Source organism: Argiope bruennichi, chromosome 7 (assembly GCF_947563725.1).
Source record: "Argiope bruennichi chromosome 7, qqArgBrue1.1, whole genome shotgun sequence".
NCBI lineage: Eukaryota > Metazoa > Arthropoda > Arachnida > Araneae > Araneidae > Argiope > Argiope bruennichi.
In genome coordinates this window covers 18063884-18087188 of record NC_079157.1, presented here as the reverse complement: position 1 = coordinate 18087188, position 23305 = coordinate 18063884, and the positions used below count along the sequence as shown (strand labels likewise).

The following is a 23305-nucleotide window of genomic DNA, read 5'->3' as shown; positions in this document are numbered from 1 at the left end:
ATTATTAGATAGTTTCTTATGTTTCATTGATATTATTGAACATATATAAGAAATCTAAATATTTCAAACAGTTATAATAATAACTAACATTTTAAATAATCATATCAAATTTTATTATTTAAGTTCTTTTAAATATATGTAATTTCTTAGAAGGATATAATTTTTTTTCTTCTTTTGTTCTCTGGAAAAATGAAAATAGAATTACTTTACTAAAATTCTACATGAGAAATGTAAAGCAAAATTCCTTAAATACTTATTACTTACTACAATTTAAATGCTAATCAAATATTTCATTATAAGGTCTTAAATATTCTTTTTCAAGCAATGGGATTGTTCATCCTTTGTGTTTCTCATCAACTTAAAGAATAAGCGTTTTTGTTGTTCACCTTCTATCTTCAGAGTTTTGCTCACACAGAATGGGAAGTGGCAAACTCTCAAATGTCAGAGCAATCCATAAGCATGAATGTTCCCTCCCCAACTTTTTAATGTAGAAACACGGTATTGTGCATTTTAGATCAAAATTTTGACTTGATTTGCAAATCCAAGTTTATCTAAATTGTGCCATTTTTGAGTTGTTGCATTCACATTCATGTCCATAAAAAATTCCTCTTTTGATATATTTTGTTAAAAATTTGATATAGGTGTATAAATTCTGAAGATAAATCTTTATATCAAACTCCATTTTTATAGTTCTTCATATTTTTCAGTTACCATATTGACATACATAGAGGCAAACTTCCTTTTAGTAAATTTTGTAGAAATCTACAACTTGAATTTTAAGACTATATACTAAGTTCCATTGTTCAAGATTGATGCATTTTTGAGTTAGCCTGTCCACATGCAGAAGAATGATAAACAGACTAGTAAATATAATATATATTGGATTCTGAAGATTTGAAATGTGGAAGTAATTTTGTTACCAGTTTCATTTTTTTGCAATCGTTTATAAGTTGTGATATCCTTGGAACTATTACATAGATAGATGGATGGATCAATGTTTAACGATGAAAACAGCGGGAGCCGGTGTGTGTTGTGATCTTTTATTTGATGCTATGCACCAGTAGGTGCTCATTCCACAAATTACAAGGTAAAATCGAGGCTATTTATATAGCTTTAAAGTAACTGGCTCTCCGCCCCTCGTCATTCTGCAGAGCATTTATTTTGTCAGACTTCCTGTCTGCTCTTCTTTACAATACACTTAAATAGACAATACACAAATAATACCCATATACAGGAATGCAGGGGACTCTCAACATCAAGCTCTGTATCTTTCCAGTGAATCTCAGCTCACTGTGGGATTCCTGACAACAAGACTGCCGACTTTTTGGTCAAAAGGGGTGCAGGAGTCCTACAGAGACCTTTGAAAAGCCTCTCATTTCATTCAGTCCAACACCTGATAAAAAGAAGATATGTCTCCTTGGATAAAGCAGAGAGCACTATGTGACTCTGTCCATAGGCCATGGACCTCATTCTTGAGGATACACAGTTGATCCCAGATTTTCCTAGAAGTGCAGCTGTGGCACTTTTCCTCTTTACTACAGACCAGGACTGTTTGCCCGCATACTTACTTGTATTGGCTTAAGCTTTGTGACTCTCCCTCATGTCCTCTGTGCAGACAACATCAAATTTTTGAGACTACTCATCTTGACTCATGCTCTGCACTTATGTTTTTAAACTATAATGTTCAGAAAAATTGGAGGGCTGGAGATCTAATGGTGTTATAGTTAATCCTCTGTGCGCTTGTAATAAATAAATATCCTTGGTTTCAGGACTTGAGGTTCACAGGTTGGAAACTTTGTGAATATTTATTTCTTAAACAAAAAAAAAAAGCCCCTGTGAAAAATTAGACAGTGATATATTAAATTAAACTCCATTTGTTCTGAGCAACGAGAGAAGATAAAATTTTAATTTGTGGCAATTGTATATAAGATAAAACAGAATTTAAAAGAAAAGGCTTCTGTTTGGCATTTTCTGTTCTGTAATCTAAATGATTGTATGGCATTTAATAAGAAAATTGTAATGAGAAGTTTTTTATTTATTTATTTTTCCCTCTTACTACTTTCTATATTGCCAGTGTAATCTATTGCAAATCTTTCTGTCATTTTGTTTATAAGAAATTTATTGCATATTCTTTTATTATTTATAATAAGAAAAATTTTGTAGTTTTGAGCATGTGGCAATTATTTTTTATTTCCTTAAAATAATAGTGGAATACTTTAATTGCCAAATCCATTGGTACGTTTTAAGTATTGGTTGCAGATAAAACGTTTTTTATAAATTCAGGTTCTTAACTTAAAACTATGTTGTTGTTGGAGTTTTTTTTAGTTAAGTTCTCTTTATGATGCATATGAATCTTTCTAATAAAGACTTCCTCATAATAGTATCTTATCCCTATTAAAAACGTAAATATCTGGTTTATCTATCTTCTAAATTTCACAATTTTGTGACTTAGCATTTTCCTTTGTCTTGTACATTACACTTATATTAAACAGAAATTTTCTTCTTTAGCTTTTAGTAATGGAAGAAATTCTATGGGGTTTGATAGTTGATAAAGCAATGAAAACAGTTTGAATTTCAGGACAACAATGTTAAAAATGGGTGGGGAGGGGATTTTCATTGCAAATATTCGAATGATTAAATTTGCATTACTAAAAAGGTAATCTTTAAAATTTTGAAATGTTATAGAACTTATTTTAGTCTATTAATATGTTTGGAAGTTATCATAAAAATTCTGCTTAATTTTTATGAATTAAAATGTTTCTAATTTTTTTAATTAAAATCTAATTAAAATTTCAAAGAAAAGGCAAACTTTCAGAAGTGCATGTTCCCGCTGTAGATATGCACCAAATTTGGTAGTTGTGGTCAGATGGTCTTGCTTGTAGAGCAACACATATGCACACTCGTCTTTGTTATTTGTATAGATTGTAGGCCAAAGTAAATTCTGAATATTTTTTAAATATTTTAGATTATTTTCTTTGTGTGGACGTTTATGCTTTTTCAGCTAACACTTTTTTTAAGAAAATTAATGCAATCTGAATGGTTTGGAGACGAATTTTTAAAAAATGATACATAAACCTTTTTTATTGTACCAGATAGCTAAAACATACTTGAAAGGTCACTATTAGAAGAAAAAAATACACTCATTAACTTTAATTTTTGAAAAACAAAAACTGCTTATTTAATGGAAATTTAGCAAATTTTTCAGTGTTAGGAAAAACAGAATAAGTTAAAAAAGAATGGAAATATTTAATTTTTATCTCACCTATATATAACTCATACATAAAATATAACATACCACAAGATAAAAATTATTTTAATGAATAAAAATTTTATGAGCTTTTGAAGTTGCCATTAATGATTTTTTGTCAAAATTTGTTCTATGTCGTGAATTTAAAGTGTCTGTAAAACATGTCTAAATGAAGTTATCTTAAAATTTGGAGTTGATGACACCTTCAAAGGTTTTGGATACATGTCTACAATATTTTATGAAATTTCATTGAATTGATTTTGAGATATCTTTCTGTGAATCAATCACAATGAAATATTCATTCTTCAGAAAGTATGTTTATATATTTTACTTGTAAATTAGTTCATTTAACTGTGCTGGAAACAAATGTAATTTTCATGCTTTTTTAACAGAAATGCTAAAAGTAAGCAAGCTACAGCTGAGTAGGTGGAGAGTTTATATAAACATATCAAATACTATTTTGGAGAATTTTAAGCCAAAATAAAATAAATTACTCATTTTTGATTTAAAATACCACTGTTTTGGATTTCATATTTATTTGTTGTATATTATTGAAGCTACTGTATCTATGGTTCTGTCTTAGTTATATTAAAATAAAATATGTTTTAGAATCTACAAAATTTGGGCTTTATTTTCAGAGATCATTTAGGGGGGGGATCTGAAAAAGCACCTTTTCAATCTTGTCGGATACCTCAAAAAACGCCTTTTTTTTTATATCACTTTTTTGGAATCATACAATTCAAAAATTATAAACAACAGTTGATGGATTTGGGCTATTATTTTTTTATTATTATTATTTAATCTTCTTCCTAACCCATTAACGCTTAATTTAATTAAATTAAAACATTTATTTAAATAAAAATCTTTTAAAAATTATTGAAAACACAAGCTTTAAGTTAATTTTGAGTCACAATTTCATTCTTATTTTTGTTGTTTTCCTGTTTAGTTTTCTAGTAGAAAATTTTTCATTTCAAAGACTTTTTTTTTTATTGTTACATATTAAAATATACTAAAATGTCAGGAATATTTTTTTAATGTATATTCCATGCTTCGTAAGAAACAATGGAAAAAAAAAGGTTGATAACACTTTGGCTTCAAAATCTAGCTAATAGGTGATATATAAAAGTTGTACTCAAAGTAGGAATTCAGGAATATATACTAATTTTGAAACAATAAAAATGCATTGTCTTTAGCTTAGTCTTGGAAGTGAATGTGTCATATAAATATTACACTGGATACTAATGATTTAGCATATAATTATTGTTTATATTTAGGAATGTCCAAGAAGTGGATGTGCAAGAAGCTTATTTCCCATATCCAGTTCCCACTTTCAGCCAAAAAGGAGAAGGAGTGTTCAAGGACAGGTTTTTCTGTATTATACGTCTAATGATGGAGTCATGCTCTGTCCAATTATTCAGATTATTGGATGTTTGGCTGCAGTACTATTTAGAACAAGAAATCCAAAATGAGACTTTTTTTGATGTGAAACAACTTATGAAGATGTGTTTGCAACTGAAAAATGTACTCTCTGAGCAACTCAGTGATCCTATAGTTTTGGAATTGATTGATGTTGTTGCAAACATTTGTGATCATTGTGGTAATAATATTTAACATTTTTTTATTATTTATTTTCCTAATGATATAAAAAAATCATAGAAGATTATATTTTATCATTATTAAATGTGTATTATTAATCAGTTTTCATCAGTCCTTTTTAATTGACTGGATGAGATGTTTTCTGCACCATAATAATACGTTTTAGAAGTGTAAGATCATTTTTTTTTTCTTTTTGACATACAATAACTGCATTTTTTTTATTTAATTGCTCAAAACGCTTTTGAGGAAATATGATAGTTGATTATACAATGTAACATCTGTATTACCTTGTTTTTGCATTCCTATTAACTCTTTGGATAAATTTAAATAGTAATTAATATAACTGGTTTTCTGCTATTAAAGTTCTTCATTGATTATTTCTCTTTTTCTTTGAAAAATGTAAATGTGGAGTAATATTGTATTTCATTATTTTTATATCTTATTAGCAGCTGTATAAGTTTTTAAACAAGTATTTATTTACAGGTAACATAAATTATTATGTTGCTTGATAAGAATTTTAAAATTGCATTTTTGTATGTGTGTGTGTTGTGTTAATTTTTATTTTTGAATATAAATTGAAATACATAATACTATAATTCAGTAGAAAATAAGCATCTTATAATTTTATATTTATTCTTGAAATTCAGTTGATTCGAAGAATTAAATGTAATAGAAGCTATAATGCTTCATGCAGCTTTTAAAATTTTAAAAACTTTTAAAATGTATTTTATGCTTAAGGCATTTAAGATACTGATAACCAAGTGAAGCTGCATGAAGGTTCAATCCATTTGTTTATTCTCTGTAAGACTTATTCGTCAAAAACAGGGGTGTCACATTATGAGATCTAGGAAAAGGGAATTTTTTAACTCTTTTATCTATATTTCATTTCTGTTTGATCACTCCTAAAGTGATTTTTGTGTGGAAAGGGTAGTCATGAGAAGACATAATAGATTTAAAAGAAGTTGGCCTTCAACATATGTAAATCTATGTAGACTGATTAAATATTACCTCTGTTTAAATTTTTCACAGTGGTCACTGATTGCAAAAAGAATTATAAGCTTATAATTATTTTTTATTTCTTAAGCTAATAGTTTGTTTAAATCTCTGTTGCTGTAAATGATAGCAAAAAAAGTTATAGGCTTTTAAAGTAATTGTTTTTCTAAAGTAATTTCATTTCTAAAGTAATTGTTTGTTTTAGATTCCTTAGAAAGTAAACAGATTTTTTATACAATACATTTCCCTCGTGATTTTTATGAACAAAGTTCATAAAGGTTTCCTTTGTAAGGTTTCTGGAAGTGTTTATAAAGAAAAAGGAATATGAACTCCTGAGCCCAATAAAGATTCCGGGTATCCATAAATTAAATAAAAGAGAGAATAAGTACTAGATAAAAATAGTCTGGAGCATTAGCTGATACTCTGAAAAAATTCCTGAAATTATCAGATTGCTATTTAAGCATTCATTAATTACTTGTTGTCGTTGGCTAGTTTGCTGGAAATGTTGTTTTTATTTAATTCCAGTTAAATCATTTATATATATATATTCATGTCCATTATTCTGGTAAATTATCGGGCATTAAAGCCATGTTACTTTTATTATCTTACATATGCTCTCTTCAATGTGTACTTGGATAATGGCACCTGACTTGTAACAGTTGTAAAAATGTTAATGTGCAGTTTTTCCAACTTCTAAACTTGTGACATAATTTCACTTTTTTAATTTTCTTCGAAATTACGCAGATGGTAAACGGAAATTCTTTTTTGTTAGCTTTTGAGAAAAGAAAGGAAGCCATCAAACGATTAAATATTTGAGCAAACAATGCAAACAGTCTGAATTTCAGGACAACAATATAATTTATTGTTAAAAATTGGGCAAGAATATTTTTTTAAATTGACAAAACTTGGGGAAAATTTGATGAACTATCAAATTGGTACATTTAAAAATACAATTTTTAGAAGTTACCACAGGGGGGGGGGGGAAAGACTTATGTTTCAACTAACTAAAATTCTAATGAAAGTTTCAAAACTCCAAGGTGCTCATTTTCACCTTTCAGAATTATAAGCATCAGATTTGTTATCTGTAGATCAGAAATGAAGTTGCAAATGGAAATTGCAAATTATCTACCAATGTTTATAAACAGTCGAATAATGATGAAATATCACACTATATTTGAGAGTATTGAAAATTAAATGTTCATTGATTAAGAGCATTAATACTTTATATACCTTGTACACCTCAGCAAATTTTTAAAAAATTAATTAGAATTAGAATTAATTAAAAACTAAACTAGATTTTGGAAATTTCCTGCAGATAATATTTAAACATGTTATCATGCAAAAATTGTGTTTTTTTTTTTTTTTTCCCATTTCAATGTTTTAAAAATTGTCTTTTTTAAAGATACTAATTTAGTAGTTGTGGGAATTTTTCCTGAATTTTGGCAATATTTCAAATATAATATTGCCCATTTCTCAACAATTGATTACTGAAATTCAAACCATTTTTATCATTTCATTGCATTATTTTCTTTCCTTATTAAAAAGGATGTAATGAAAAGTGAATTCTTTTTTAATATCAATTATTAGACTGTTACTATAAAATTTACAAGATGAATTTAAAAAGGTATAGCTACAGAAGTTATAGCACAAAAGTTGCTATTAAAAACAAATCAACTGGTCAATTAATTTTTTAATAGCATTTTGTTATCATGTGACTGGTTTCCTTTAGAGACGATCATGTACTCAATGTATAGAGCTTATGGAAGACTATTGCAAATATGGTTTTAATATCTGATAATTAGATACTTAAAAACAGTTTTTTTGACACAATCATGAACATAAAGTTATCCCTGACAAATATAATTAATATTAAATACAATCAATATATTCCTTGCAAGCTAATTGGTCGCCAAGGACTACTAATAACGAGTACTTTTGTCTTTTAGAAATAATTATAATTCATTTGCAGGTTTTACTGAAGTGAAAAAGAGTGAAATATCTATTGATCCCAGATGGAAACCAAACATTTACAGAAAACTAATCTTTAAATTTAAACAGAATTGTGTTAGAGGAGGTAATGTTAACTTTGATGAAGAAGCTAATATGATTGATTTCAAGGTCTCCTGTTGTGCCAACAAGTAAGCTTATTTTTTTCTATATCTTCTATACGTATTTTTATAATTTGGGCATATGAGAATTGATTTTTAAAATTTTCTTAATATGTATTTCTGAGTGAATGTATTTTTGAAATGTATAATTGTTTTGTTATATTAACCAAGTGTTACCATATGAATGTGCTGTTTAATCAGAATTTACCATTGATCATCATGATCAATCGTTTCATAAACTTACTTTCAAAAAGAAATTTTCAATCTTCTTTAGAGAAAAAAAGACCAGGCTCAGTTCTTTTTTAGAGCAGTTTAAATTGGTGACTTAACTTCAAGATGTTTTAAGCTATTATATTTGTGTTCAATAAAATGATTAGTGTGTGGAGATTGCATTTCTTTGGAAAGAACCAGCGATGTTAGGGTCCGTAGTCGCATAACATAACCACTAGACAAAAGTGATCACCTGTGTCCAGAGGCTGTTAACTGGCTTATGAAGCTACCACCACAAGTGTGGTATATTTTTATCATCCTTTGCATTAGAATATGAAATTGATAAAACTGCTTTTACTGATGCAATTTGAATGATTGTTTTTTTTTAAATACTATTTTGTGCTTATAAATATAATTACAGGTCAGTGAATTTCTTATTAAAAATTCTTCTAAAATTTAATTTTTAAAATATTTCCTTTGCAAAAAAAATGATAGAGGAAAAATAATAAAGTTACATACAGTACTATGAATTGATGTTTTCTTTTTTACTTGAAATAAATGATTAAATTATCTAACGTTTGAAATGACTATTTCCTGAATGCTCATTGAAATTTATTGTAGATTTTCTAATAGCAAATTTAGGCAACACTGAGTGATATAATGCTTCCAGACATTCAAACTGACAGTCACTATTTTCAGTCTGAGTTTCTTTAACTTTTTGAAACCACTGTCACCTTTTGATTGCAAAAAATGTTCATTGTTTCTCAACCATAATTGAGGCATTTTTTCAAGGCCTGATAAGTTTATATAATTATAAAAATGCTGTATTAATTGTTTCAAGATTATTATTTATTGGCTGTAGAAATAAATTATTTTCCTAAAAAAAAGCTTTATTAGTTAATATAAAAATCCTTAAGGAAAAAAATGGGGAAAGTTTAGAGGTTTTGCTACTTTCTATTGTCATCATTAATTTAGAGTTTAAATAAGCTATCAAAATATTATTACCAGGCTGTGAGAAAGAGAGAATCTTTAAAAGATTTTGATATATAACCACTGCTTTTGAAATGATTAAAAATTAAGACCAGAAATATAGTTTATTTTTATATAATGTTATTAATGAAAATTGATTTTCTGAAATACTTTGCTTGTAAATAAGGGAAAATCTTATATAAATACTTGCTTCTATTATTATATGTTTTCATAAACTATGTTATATGTTAGATCGTTTGAAGCTGGGAGCTCTCGGTTTAAGAAATTCTGATGTAGATTTATATTGCGTATAATAAATATTATAATTTAATATAAAATTCATTCTAATTCTGCTTTATTTTTATAACTGTTTGCTGCAAATTGTGCTATCTCACTTTTTTTTTTTTTTAATAGATTTAGCCTCCTTTTATTGTTACGTACTATGGAGTTTAGTCACTCCTTTATCGGAATAAACCCACATTTGTGCTCTCTCGTTCAAACTGAGAAGGTGTCAAAACTTTTAGAAGAAAGGAAAAGGAATGCTGTTGTTGTTCACAACATTCATGGTTTCCTTGAAAATGTTCCTCATATCCTTTTGGGGGTACTGAAAAAGATGGATTGCCCTGATGACTATTATTGGAAAGTAAGTGTACATGCTGAATTTGTTTTAAATTAAAATTCTAATAATTAGATGCTTTTCTTCTCATTTGATTTAACATTTCATAAATTAATTCCATGGCATTAATTCATATGTTTCCAGTGATTCTTATTTCTGATTATAAAATACGCTTATATATTCTTATTTATTAATTTTATAGAATTTTTCTAATACATGTATAGATATAACATACAAAGGATACAAAGTTTGGAATTGTAATTCAAAAACTGAATGTTTTTCTGCTTTTTAACTGACTAAATCTGACTTTGTGGCAATCTGCTCAAGCCAATCTTAGCTTTAAAATTTAACATATACTAGAAAGAATTCATATAAATGAAACGAAATGTCTATTTTTTTTATATGCAAGATCTTAATATATCAATAAATAGATTTTAGAAAGTCCATGAAATTATAGTATTAAGGATATATAGAAACTATTTAATCAATAAATTTCTTTCTTTAGGGTTTTGTATAATGGAATTTTGTTTTATGGTGAAATACTTAGTCTGGTGGTGGCGGGGGGTTGTAATATTGTCTATTTAACTGCATATTCATGAACCATTTTTTTCCTTGTGACAAATCATTTCATTAAAAAAAATATTGCGACTATTTTTTTAGTTATTCAGATTTCAAGCTTCTTATTTCTCCCTTCTTGCCATGAGTTTGCTGTCTTTAATGATTCTTTATCCAGATATTAATTTAAGGATGCCCTTAAGTAAATAACTAGAAGAAAGGAAAAAGTTTTTTGTTAATTATTTAACTTTACTAATTTTATTCAACCATTTAAAAATTCTTTTTAAATATTTTGAATTAAATAATCCTGTAATAGATAAACCTCAATTCTGCCTACAAAAAAAATCACAACTGAATTTTCTAAGATGTTCCATTAATATTATCACTCTAAAAGGCAATTAGTCTTTCTAGTAACTAGTTAATATTATTTTATTAAAAAGTTAGCTTTGAATGATTGGATTGAAATTTTTTATAATAAGTCTTAAGTTTGAGCAGATTTTCTTAGCCTTCAATATTCTAAATAATTATGAGATGTGCTACATGTACATACAATATATGTCGGAAAAATATTTGCTGCTCTAATGGTTTTGAATTTAGAAATATGCATGCAGTTGAAGAAATCTAATCTAATATCATTTATCATTGCTATTTTAGTGAAACTTTATTAAATTTATCTTTCCTTAAATCTATCTTTCTAGCTTCAACAGTTCTTAAATTGTATTAAATAAAATTTACCTTTGTCAAAAAAAACTTTTAAATTTAATAGGACTTAATTTTTTTAATGAAATTAAAATTTTCTGGTTATTTGTCAAGGAATTAATAATGTGTACTTTTTTAAAATGCTACAATTATTTTTCCCCTCCCCCATTTCCAAGCTTCGAGATATTTTGTCTTCTTATTATGCTTGTCGTCGAGTATGTGAAGAACCCTTTGCAGAAAGTGCTGTTTATGGTCAATTGCTTCATTTTTCTACTCACTTCTACTGGTTATGGAAGAAAATAAAGAATATCTATGAATCAGAGGAGGAGTAAGTACTTTTTTTTTTAATTCATCTGATTTTATACCAACATTAACTGTTATCTTCTGGTAAATGTTCTAAATGTTGAACATTATTGTAATCTTCAATGTTTCAGATTATAATTTATATACTTTATAAGTTACTTGAATTAGCAAGAAAAATTGTCTAATCAGTTATATCATTATGCAAAATAAAAGAAAGAAAAAGAAATTATTTATTAATCTACATAATCTCTTATTTATGCATTCTTTGATTCTTATTTTTTAATATTCTTTAAAAAATGCACATGCATTAAAATTTATCTTACCTTGTTTAGTTATATAATATACTGCAGTACTATACATAACAATACAGGGTTGCCATGCCACTGGGAGAATAGGAAAACACAAGAAATTTAAAAATCTTCTAAAAAAAACCAGGAAAGTATGAAAAATTTCATAAAAGCAGAGAATTTTAAGGGAGAGGGGCTTCCCTCCCACATCTAAAAAATGCCGATCTCTAAAGATTTCAAGAATAAAAGATCTTAGTCATTTCTTCCAAAAATGAAACAACTCTCTCTCTTATAATTCTCTGATGGAATTAGCAACATTCAATCTGTGGAACCTGTGCGGTGTGGTGTTTAGTCTACAATACTTTATTGAATGGTTTATTTATTATTTGAGAAACTATGAGTTGTTCAAAATCCGTATGTAATATGAATTGGACTTATAAAAAAAATCAATCATGATTTTACTGAAAGGGTTTATGAAGTTCCACAAAATGAATTTATTGTGCACTATTCACTTTGTAAAAAAAATAATGAGCTAATGTAATATGGTCTAGCTATTCATAACAAAAGAGGAAAACATTCAAGTGTACATGCATGTTCAAAAGAGTTATCATTGATGCTGGACTTAATATCTAAAATGAATGACACATCAAAGTGTGAAAACGTCAGATTTAATGTCCAAAAATAAACTGATATCGAACTTTTTAGTTCAAGAACAGTCATTTGAAGCTGAATTTGTATGGACATTAAAACTCTTTGCATCATATTCGTCCTTCATTCAATGATATATTTAAAATATTTCAACATATAATCACTGAAAATGAAATAACTTAAAAATATACGTTAGACCGTACAGAAATGTTGTACCTTATTTTTTATGAATTTGGTCTATTGGCTCCCTAAAAGTGATGGCTGAAAAATCTGCAGAAGTTTATGCCCAAATACTAGAATTGGTAAAAATAAATAAATAATAAAAATAATAATCTTGCATTGTAATGTTTTTTTTGTGTTTTATTTCACCCATGTCCTTAATTTTGTGAGATTTACAGTTAAAGAGCATGAGAAGTAATGTATCCCCCTCCCTTAATATATAAATTTTGTCTTGCTAAATTCTAGTTAATAAACAGATATATATATATATATATATTCTGTATATAAATATAATTCTTTAATACTCTGTTATTTCAAATAATGTTAAATTGTTGCTTCCTTTCCTTGCTTTTTCCACCCTTGAAAACCATATTCCATTATTATTAGCATGAGTGCTTTTCATGCATTTTCTCGTATCTTGAATATACATACAGTGAAAACACGTGTAATTTTTTTTTCAGATTTAAGTAGCAATCCTGAAAAAGCATTTATTAAAAATGCTGAGATTTTGTATGCATTTAAATTTAATTATAATTTTCAATTCATAAATGTTTTATTTTATCTAATATTCTTTTTATTTTTAGCATTCCATCATCATTACAGAATTGTTTCAAGGCTGTTGATAACTGCCTGTCTTTCAAAAATAAAGAAATAATGTTTCGATCAAGGTTTGGAAAGAAGTCCAATTATCCACTTGGTTTTGTTCATGAGAAAGCAGCTGAAGCATACTGCTCTGCTTTAGAGTAAGATAAATATGAAAATTTCATTTGCTTTTTTTTTATATATATATATTTTTATTACCATATTGAATAAAACAATGCATGACTTGTTAGGAAATATATATCGGATATTTTAATATTAAATATTTATTTACAAATTGTTTGTTTTATCTTTGATTATTCCAAAAATAGGCAGCATAATACACAAGAGAAAAAATTATTAATTTTTTTTTCTTTTTTTTTCTAGAGTTTATAAACATATATCCCTATTGCCTCGACTGAAACTCAAAGAACTGAATTTAAATGACATTAAAGTTATTGTCTTAAATAAAAGATCTTGGATGTCCGTTTTATCTAGTCAAGTTTATGAAAGCGTTTTTAGCTCATTATTGGAAAGCGTGGATCATTATCAAGGTAAGGTGTATTCTGTTATTTCTGTAAGTATTTTTAAATTAAAGATTGTATTTGTGTTTTTATTTCTAATGTGATTTATTTTGAATGAGTTTTTTTTTTGTGTGTGTTTATTCTTTTAGGTGTGAATAAAATTAAGGATATTAAGTTGCAGCTGCATGAAGCAAATTTGATTTCTGAAGAGAATGATGACATCATGGAAATTTGCCAAAATCCAGCTGAAATACCTCATATTTCCAATGAAAAATTGGCGGCTCAGATTCAACTTATGCCTCTTTTGGATTATATCTTCAATATATATACTGCAGAGATATTTACTCAACGTACCTTGGATATTGATAAGCGTGACATAATTATTGATACTAGGATATTGTATGGACTTGGTGTTGAAGATATTTGTGTCAATCCAAAACACTTGGCTCATATATTTCGATACTACATTAAAGACACTGATGTAAGTAATTTTTTTTAATGTATTCAGTTGTTTGATGTTAACTTACTATTTATAGTGAAATCATGTAACGTTTTTTGATCACCATATATTGTTAAATAGAAACATTCTATGATAAATTCTATATATCCAGCACAATTAGCTGAGTATTGTGCAATTTTATTGTAGTTATGTAGTAACTACAATTTTATTGTATTTAAACAATATTTTTAGTGTAAAATTTCAATTCTGCAGAACTTTCAAGGTGGCAGGATTGCTGTAAAAGTTGTACACCAACAAAATGCTCCTACTTAATTTCATTTAGCATTGTTCTATATATCAAGGGTGATTTATTTGTTTGGTTGGTTCTAATGTGTATTCTAAGGTTCAATGGTTCTTTGAACAAAACTTTGTACATGAAGTAAATGGATTTATATATTTGGTTCTTAAACAAAAAGAAAAGAAGGAAGTTGAACCAACTTTCATAATCCGCTTTATTGCTAAAGAAATGTTTTGTGACTTCCTTATTTATACAGAAAAATTGGATTTTAGAGAGTTTTTATCTATCCCACTCAGTAATTTTGGACTTAATGAATGAGGAAATGAAAAGAGTATCTATATAAATATTACTCTTATGTAGCTCCCAAAAAAACAAACTATTTAACGGTAGGATTTGGCAACACTGCATCATGATCGACTGATTTCTCGCCATGTACCTGTGCAGCCTTATTTAAACATGTACCTGTACCAATTAAACATAAACTATGCCAATTATCATGCTTTCATATTCATCATACATTCAAGTTCTAAATAAATATGTATCTCAGCCAAAATATCATCGAAACAATCAAAGATTTGGTCAGAATGAAGATTTAGTTTGCAGAAAGAAATTTTTGAATTACAGGAAGCAGCGCCAATTAATTTCACCACACTGAATATAGTTAACCACTCAGAATGTTCTATCATTATTACTCAAGTATAATTTAAAATATTGTGACAAAAATGCTTCTTTTTGTGATAAGATGTATTTATTAAAGTTGTGAAACATGAATAATTAATCTTATTAATACTCACCGTCTTCAATGTTATTTCAATTTTATAAATATCATGTCGACTAATTTTTTTATGAAATACATCTTATCAAAACAGGGGAGAAGAAGAAAAAATTCAGTTTTGATTTTTAAACATCCCGGAATTATATATTGTTTCTATATAAAAATTACATTACATATAATTTTTAATTAATTAATTAAATTACATATAAATTTTTCTGTTACCAGAAAATTTTAATTTAATTTTTAATAATTGATGTAAGATGTATTTTTAGTAAAGAATGGATTTAATTTTCAAAATTAATTCCTTTTTTATAATTGTTCTCAGATGTTACAGAATGAATTTGTTATCTACTTCTAAATAATTTGTTTTCAGAGTTTTTTTTTTTTTCTTCTTCTTTTTTTTCTTTAAATTATTTTAAAAATTTTATCTCTTGTATGTTGCTTTTTCATAATTTTCATTGTTATTTTATTTCACTTTCTAAAGGCTTACAGGAATCAAGTAAAGACCTTTTTAGAAGTCACTAAACTTACCCTGATTTGAATTAAGGCCTTATAATCAAATGAATTAAACTTAACTGTAACCTATTTATATTTTCAATAACAATGCTAAAATGCAGCATCTTCATTGTAGTGAGAAAATCAAGCTTCTAAAATCATTTGTGAATAATTGAATATATATGCTTCTAAAATATATCAATTCATGTTTTTAATTAAATAGTACTATAAAAATGATACAGATTATATAGAACCCTTGTATTATCTTTATATTTCTGGGGCAAGCAGCATTTAATAATTAGCATTCATGTATTTAACTCATATCTTCGAAAGTGCTGTCATTTTAATATTTTCATTTAATAGGTGCAAGTCAATTTTTACTGTATAATAAACACAATTATATAACTACTACTACTACTACTACTACTACTTCTAAGATGTATATTTTGAAACATAAGTGCTTTTGCAAATCATTCAGTGAAAATATTTTAATGTTACATTCTTTTAGAGTTCAGTATGCATCATTTGCTTTGAATTTAATTAAAAGTCACAAGGTATTTATACAATTTATTGTAATGATCCTGAGATCATAAAGTGACAATTTATTCTTGGTTTCATGTCTATGATCCTTTGAAAAATTAATTTTTTTTTTATTGTGATTTATTTTTTTAGTTGAAAAGTGACTCATTTAAGGAAGTGGATGTTCTCTTAATGGCATCATTTCTCATCCATATAAGACAGGGATTTTCTTCACAAGGACTGAATTTCCTTCATAGCCAGCTTACTGCAGGCAGCAATGGAGTTACAATCCTCACACCAGAAATAGAATGGAATACACGGAGCATCTGGTCAAAGCAAGTTCCACTATTAACTTATATATGTGCATCCATAAGTGAATGTTCTTGTGATACTATTGAGTGCCATTCACCTCTTAGAAAGTTTGAGGGGAAAGTTGAACAGCTGGAATTTATGAAATCGATACTTTGGAACAACTATGAAAAGTTGACTAGCCCTCGCCATTCAGTAAGGTTAGTTCTTTTTGAAAATTATTTTTAAATTACACTATGTTAGTTAAGGTGTAGTATTATAAAGATGATTACTTCATTTGCATTCAATAACTTGTGTAAATTCATTACGTTTTGTGATAGCTTGTCATTCATTGATCATTGAGTTTTGATCATCAGTGTACATAGACTTCTGTTAATATGCATTTCATGTTAAAGGTAAAATAATTTTATAAACATATTGTCATTATTCCCTTACTGGTGTAATGACAGTACATTTATTACTTTTTAAAACTTAATATGATTGGATAGGCAAAAACATATTATGCTCCAGATACTTTTTACATTTGCTAAGCCATTGATGATGACTGCTGACAGAAAAAAAATTAATCATGTTATGTCTTGGGTGCCTTTTATCTTCATGAAATAATGCATTCACAGATAATATTTTTTGATAAATAAACCTTAGCATTATTTCTCTTGCTCCTTTTGGTAGAAGGATGAACTATTGAAAAGTATGTCACATTTCAGAATATCAAGGACATTCTAGTGGAAGTTTTTAATTATTATTTTTATTATTTATGATATTTTGCAATATTCCATGATGATGTGGAAATTAAATAATATCTTTATTTTACTAGGGTACAGTCACATTTGTTGTATCCATTTCTGAATATGTAAATTTTTATATAAAATGAATGATATTAATAATTAAATTAAATTATGTAAATTATCAATAAATATTTGCATATACCTAGAATGATTATACTTCAATGAATGCAAAAATTTTCTGATTTTTAAAAAAGCAAGGTCATTTTTACCAAATTTAATTTTGGAATAAATCAATCATTCTTATGTGATAATACTGTAACGGGATGTGATGCAGATGTTGTACAGATTAAGATTTTCTTATTTTTTGGAGAGAGACGAAAATTCTTCTTTAGAGCTTTTTAGTAAAAATTTAGAGTTAAGTTATTGCATATTTATTCATGTTACTTAGATTTTTTTATGCACCATGGGCCATTTTCCTTGGAGTGGTGACTAAACACTTCATCTCTAACACTTGTTTATATGCATACTTTGGCTTCTAATATAAAGCTTAAACTATAATATATGTAACCGAGTTAATTTAAACAATTCAGTATAGCATTATGTGTGATGTGAAGATTCACCAGAATGTTTTGCTTATAATATAAATATTCTTATTGTTAGCAAAGAGAAATCTAAATGCGATAGTTTTCCAAAATTTACCATATTTCCCACATGCATTTATTTATTTATTTTTTAATTTTTAATTAAAAAAAATTCTCACAATCACATTACAATCTTTTTTTGAAAGATTGGGAAAAAACAAAGCATAAATTTTTTTATTTAAATTCAAAAAATTAAACCTTTTTGTTCATTAAAGAAATTGTTTTAATATATTTATTTGTATATGTATTTATGTGTACTGCTTTGAAATTTTAAGTTATTTGAAATGATGGACCAGCCCTTCAAATTTAATATATTTGAACTTTGAAAATATTTCAGAAAATTTTATTTACTGTATTTTAAAAATTGTAGATATTTAGTTAGAAAATAATTACAAACTTTTGCCATTTTTTAAAACACATTTATTACGTGCAGTGCATGCTAATCTTTAAAAAAAATTCTTATTCATGCTTTTATTTATATTAGGTCAAATATATACCACTTGGTTAATTTGTGGTTTGTCAACTTAGTCCATGGAGTAGCAAAGACTGTGAATTACAAGATTAATGACTTAACTAGTATTGAGTGTCTGAAAAAAATATTTGAGGAGGCAGGCGTTTCTTCTTTAGCCGTATCAGCAAATGGAACTGATGTATTTACCCTTGCTTTCAATAGTTTTAATGAATTAAATGCTGCAATCGAAGGTAATTTTTTTTGCTTATGTATTTTATGAAATATTTACTCTAGCATGTCATTGTGGTTGTTAGACATTTTTTCCTTTAATCCCACTTCATGATATATTCATTTATTTTAGATTTCAATCATCAATTTTTTCAATAATAAATATTAGACAGCATTAAAAAATTTAGGTGGCAGAACAGTTTCTATGTTCGTAATTATATAATTGAAAGCATAGAAAATTATTTCTATAACATTAACCGAAACTTTATTTAATTAAAAGATGTTTTTTGATAGTTGGAGTAGAGGAGAAATTTAAATGTTAGACTTGAAGTTTTCATTTATTTTCTACGTTTACTTAGAACATTATTGAAGTTTTATTGATTTGATCAATATTCTTATGTATATTAAAAAATTAATGATTTATTTATGCTGCAAATTTTTCCAAGTATTGATTAAAATGTCAGATTGTGAAATTCATATATTACTATGCTATGTTACTTTATATTGCTTTGGTAATTGCTGCATAATAATTTTATGTGATCCCCCCCATCAATAACTAGCTGGGGGGAGAATCGACTCAAATAACTTGCATACATTTTTTTTTTCTTGTTGATTTAAATTTTATTATTTTGTTGAAATTTAATGACATTTTTCAAATAATTGTATCAAATATAAAGTAAATCTTCATCGTTTTGTTTTCATTTTGTTGTAAAATGATAGTAGGAGTGGCTTGTACACTAATCATCCATTTTACTTATGAATCTGATGAATTTTTTTCCCATCAAATGGTTAGTTAATTATTTAAACTTTTATAAAAACAAAATGTTTAAAAAATTCTTTTATTGTTCAAAATTATATATTTATCATTTTTCAGAAAATGAAGATGATTCTAGATTAATGTGGTTATCTTGTAAAGCCTATGTTTATGTTGGTCTTCTCACTGTAATGTTACTACTACCTCGGGATGCCATTGATCCTTCTTTTCGACGAACAGTTAAAGCAAATTATTATGAGAGCAAGGTATGTTTTCATTTTTATTTTTTGTTCTTTTTTAAATGAATAGTCCTTTCTACTTATTGAACCTTCATTTTCTTTCAATTCAACAAAAATTTCCATATATTAAGCATTTTTTCAATAACCTTGTATTTTCAATAGAAAAATTATTTCTATGTATTAAATAAAATTTCTTCTTATCTGATAAATATGTTTATATAGAAAGGTATGTATCTGTTCCAGTCGAAAACGGGAGATCATTTAATTTTGTTATAAGAATGAATAGGAATTAAACAAGAAAGGTTGCTTCACCTATTTTCACTAAAATAAGAATTCTAAATAAAAACACCAGAAGTCGTTTGCAAAAAAGCAATAAAAATACTTGTTAGTATCTCAAATTTTATTCTTAATTTCTGTTCTTTGCATCTCTTTCCTAACTTGAATTTAAGATTCTCATTTTAAATTCAGTTTCAGGAAATGTTTAAATGTAAAAAGGATTGGTTTAATACAATGTTGAAAAGGAAAGGAAAAATAGATATGACGAAAAATATTAAATGTCAACAGATGAGGTACCAAAAATTTTGAAAAATCATTGCTAATTGCTGCATTTTCTGAAAATAAATTTCTTGATAAATTAATTTTTTTTTAAAGTTTTCTTTAATTCTAAAATTTTAGTTCATAATTTTTTTAGTTGCAAAATGATGAGAAATTTGCAATAAATAATTCTATTAATTGAAATTTTAGCTTAATGAATTATTTTCCGAGAAGAAGTTTTCTAAATTCATTATATGGAAAATTTTTGTTGGTATTTATTTTACCCTTATATATTAAACTTTATATATATATATATATAGGTGCAAGAATACATAACTGAGGAAGGAATTCGAAATTGGATGTTTCAAGTACTTAGTGGAATAACTCTTGAAGAAGTTACTAAATGTAACTGCACACCTCATCTCAAAAATCTGTTCAAGGAACGTGAGGAAACAAAGAAGATTCTATATGCTTTGAATAAGAAAGTAGTGTGCAGGCAAGATGATATGGTATGATTTTTAATGTATTATTTGAAATAAATTTTTAAAAAATTAGTATTACTATTATTAAATTGGGGTTTTTTCCTCCCCCCCCCCCCTTTTAGTTTGAAGAGATTAAGGATGTTTTATGGGCCTGCATGAGAGACATTTGTTGTCCTGACAATATAATAAACATCATGGCACAAATAGACCGAATTATCCACAATACTGCTCCAGAGAAATGGTCAAAGGAGCATGATGTCCTTCTAAGAGCACAAACTCTTGCTGAGAGTCAAAGGCAATTTATTGAACAAAATGCAAGAAAGTACTGGTCTTATGAAGACTTAACTATGCCTTTCTACCTTGGAATTGAACAGGTATTTCTTAGCACTTTTAAGATTATATATATAACTGAAATTCTTTTTTAATAGATATTCAATTTTAAAAGTAGCAAAACAAAAATTATCTTTGTGTATTTAATATATTGCTTTGTGTGTGTGTGTGTACATACTTTTGTAAAAATTTGTATTTTTTCTCCCCTTAGATTATATATGGTTTGCAATTAGCTAGACAGATATTTCTTCTACAGGAAATGGATATGCAATTATTCCAAAATACGGTAATAAATTTTTTAAATTATGTTACTTTTATGATTCATATCCAAAAATACAATCCAGAATTTCTTTGTTAACTAACAATTTAGACGGTTTTAAATAAATTATCTAAGAACCTTGGATGTTTTGAGTTTAGATGTGGAATATACTTCAAAACGTTTCATTAATAAAAATTATTTATTGTTTAGAAGTTCATATAATAATTTTTTTAAAAATAAAATCGAGTATTTTAATAAACTTTCCTGTTTGTAAAAAACCCATGTAAATACCCTACATGTTATTTTGCGAATTTTGTATTTTATTTCATTTTTAAAATCTATTACATTGAAATTTTTCTACTCTGATATTTCTTTCACCAATTTAAATTTTTCAAAGATTCTATTTCTTCAACATGTAATTTACATTCATTTCTTGTGATTAGTAGTGTGATACCCAATTATTAAATAAATAATTATTAATCTACTATAGTATATTATATGATTATCTTGTTAATCATATAGATAATTAATAAAATTGATTAAAATTAAATTGGAGAGATGTGATTAAGCAATAGAGCTTAACACAAAAGTATGCTTTATACAGTTTATTTTTATATATAATGTAACTTTACTTTATAAAATGTAATATATGATACGATTCTTGTTTCATATTAATTTTAATTATCTTGATTTGATATTATTTTTTACACTTACTTTTTATATTCTTTTCAGCATTCCCAAAGCATAACTACTTTCCTTTCCCAGTTCATTTCATTTCCTGTTGATATTAGATATAATCCCCTTGATATGGCGGGTCTTCTTCTAGATACTGACAACATAAATTCATTTAAAAATCTTCTGTCCATCTGTAAAGTTTCTGAAATAAGAGCTGCTCGATGCATTTCTAAGCTTTTAAAATCAGGGGTTCTTGAAATTACTAATGAAATCCGTATGAGGCCACTTTGTTCTGATACTGTAAAGCATAAAGTTTTCACTCTATTGTCATCTGCAATGGCATTCTTTTGGGATGCATGGAATTTGCAACAAATTCAGATAAAACAAAAGAAAGAAGAGGAGGAAAGTCTTTATATTCATAAGGAGAAACATCATGAAGGTGAACTGACAGAAGAAGAAGCCATTGAAAAAAAGATTCAGGACAGTTTCCCATCTTTTAGAAAAGTAAGTGTTATTTTTTTAGGGTTTTCTCTCTCTCTCTCTCTCTCTTTTTACATGTTTGTGAAATATTTATTTTCAAAGGGACATTTTAATAGAATTTTTGTTTGATTCTTATTAATTCATTTATGTACTAGTAATGAATTTTATCTGACTGAAAATCAATTCCAAAATTATCTTGTTTTGATATTGTTTTCATGAACTAAAAATTCTAATGCTACATTTCTATAAATCTAATTGTTTCATTGAAAAAGAATTGTAAAATGGATTGAAATCATGTAAAATTTGCATACTTAGATTCATTTAAATTTATTTTATACACGTAGATGTTGTTTTTATATTAGCAAACAGAATCCATCAATTCATAATTTTCTTTACTCCAGTTTCCTAATTGTTTTCAATTCCTAAATGATCTTTATTGATTTCTAAATAATTAAATTATGTCAAAGTTTTATTAATCATATTGTTATGAATTGATAAAATTCCCTGTGCAATGAATCTCTTAATAAGGAAAAAAGTTTTATGAATAAATTTGATGGATACTAAAGGAATGCCGAAGCAGTAACTCCTAACTTTGGCGACAAAATCAAAAATACCACTCTCTCATTGAAGCATAAGTAAAAGACCATCGATGGCACGCAACACAATATTTTGGGCACACCGCCGATCAAAACAGTTTGCATTTTACGGTTTGCAAAACTGCTTGCATGTGACTTCATTTGATAAACAGAATTTGTCCCAATTCGATTGATTGCAAATCAAAGAATTTGAAATGCAATTGATTGATTTCCAGTTTAGTTCAATGGGGATTCAAAAATTTATTGAAACCAGGAAAAAGTTGGAATTGATTGAAACAGAAAGGTTGACAAGCAACATAAGCAAAAATGCCTGTAAGGAAATATTAGAAACTTGGAATTCGATTCAAACATTTAACTGATTCAAGAAGCTGTATCATTCTATTTTAAGCATATTTTCATCTATGCCCACGAGTCATTTTCAGAGAGGAATAACATTAAAGACTCGCTTAAAAACCGTTTGGCAGATGATTCCAATTCAATGTGTGTTCTGAACATCTTACAATCCTAATATAAGTTAATT

General features: G+C 26.9%; 1 protein-coding gene across 2 annotated transcripts in view; it reads left to right on the top strand.

Moving 5' to 3' along the window:
• LOC129976279 (midasin-like) overlaps positions 1-23305 on the top strand; it is a 263355-nt gene that overhangs the window by 203503 nt on the left and 36547 nt on the right. For both annotated transcript variants that reach the window (XM_056089764.1, XM_056089763.1), the window contains 14 exons: positions 4522-4844; positions 7806-7974; positions 9538-9766; positions 11170-11321; positions 13035-13193; positions 13417-13583; positions 13703-14034; positions 16233-16588; positions 18242-18459; positions 19311-19456; positions 20284-20472; positions 20568-20819; positions 20987-21061; positions 21767-22213. In XM_056089764.1, coding sequence (XP_055945739.1) covers positions 4522-4844; positions 7806-7974; positions 9538-9766; positions 11170-11321; positions 13035-13193; positions 13417-13583; positions 13703-14034; positions 16233-16588; positions 18242-18459; positions 19311-19456; positions 20284-20472; positions 20568-20819; positions 20987-21061; positions 21767-22213 — 3214 coding nt within the window. The remainder of the gene's footprint in view (positions 1-4521; positions 4845-7805; positions 7975-9537; positions 9767-11169; positions 11322-13034; positions 13194-13416; positions 13584-13702; positions 14035-16232; positions 16589-18241; positions 18460-19310; positions 19457-20283; positions 20473-20567; positions 20820-20986; positions 21062-21766; positions 22214-23305) is intronic.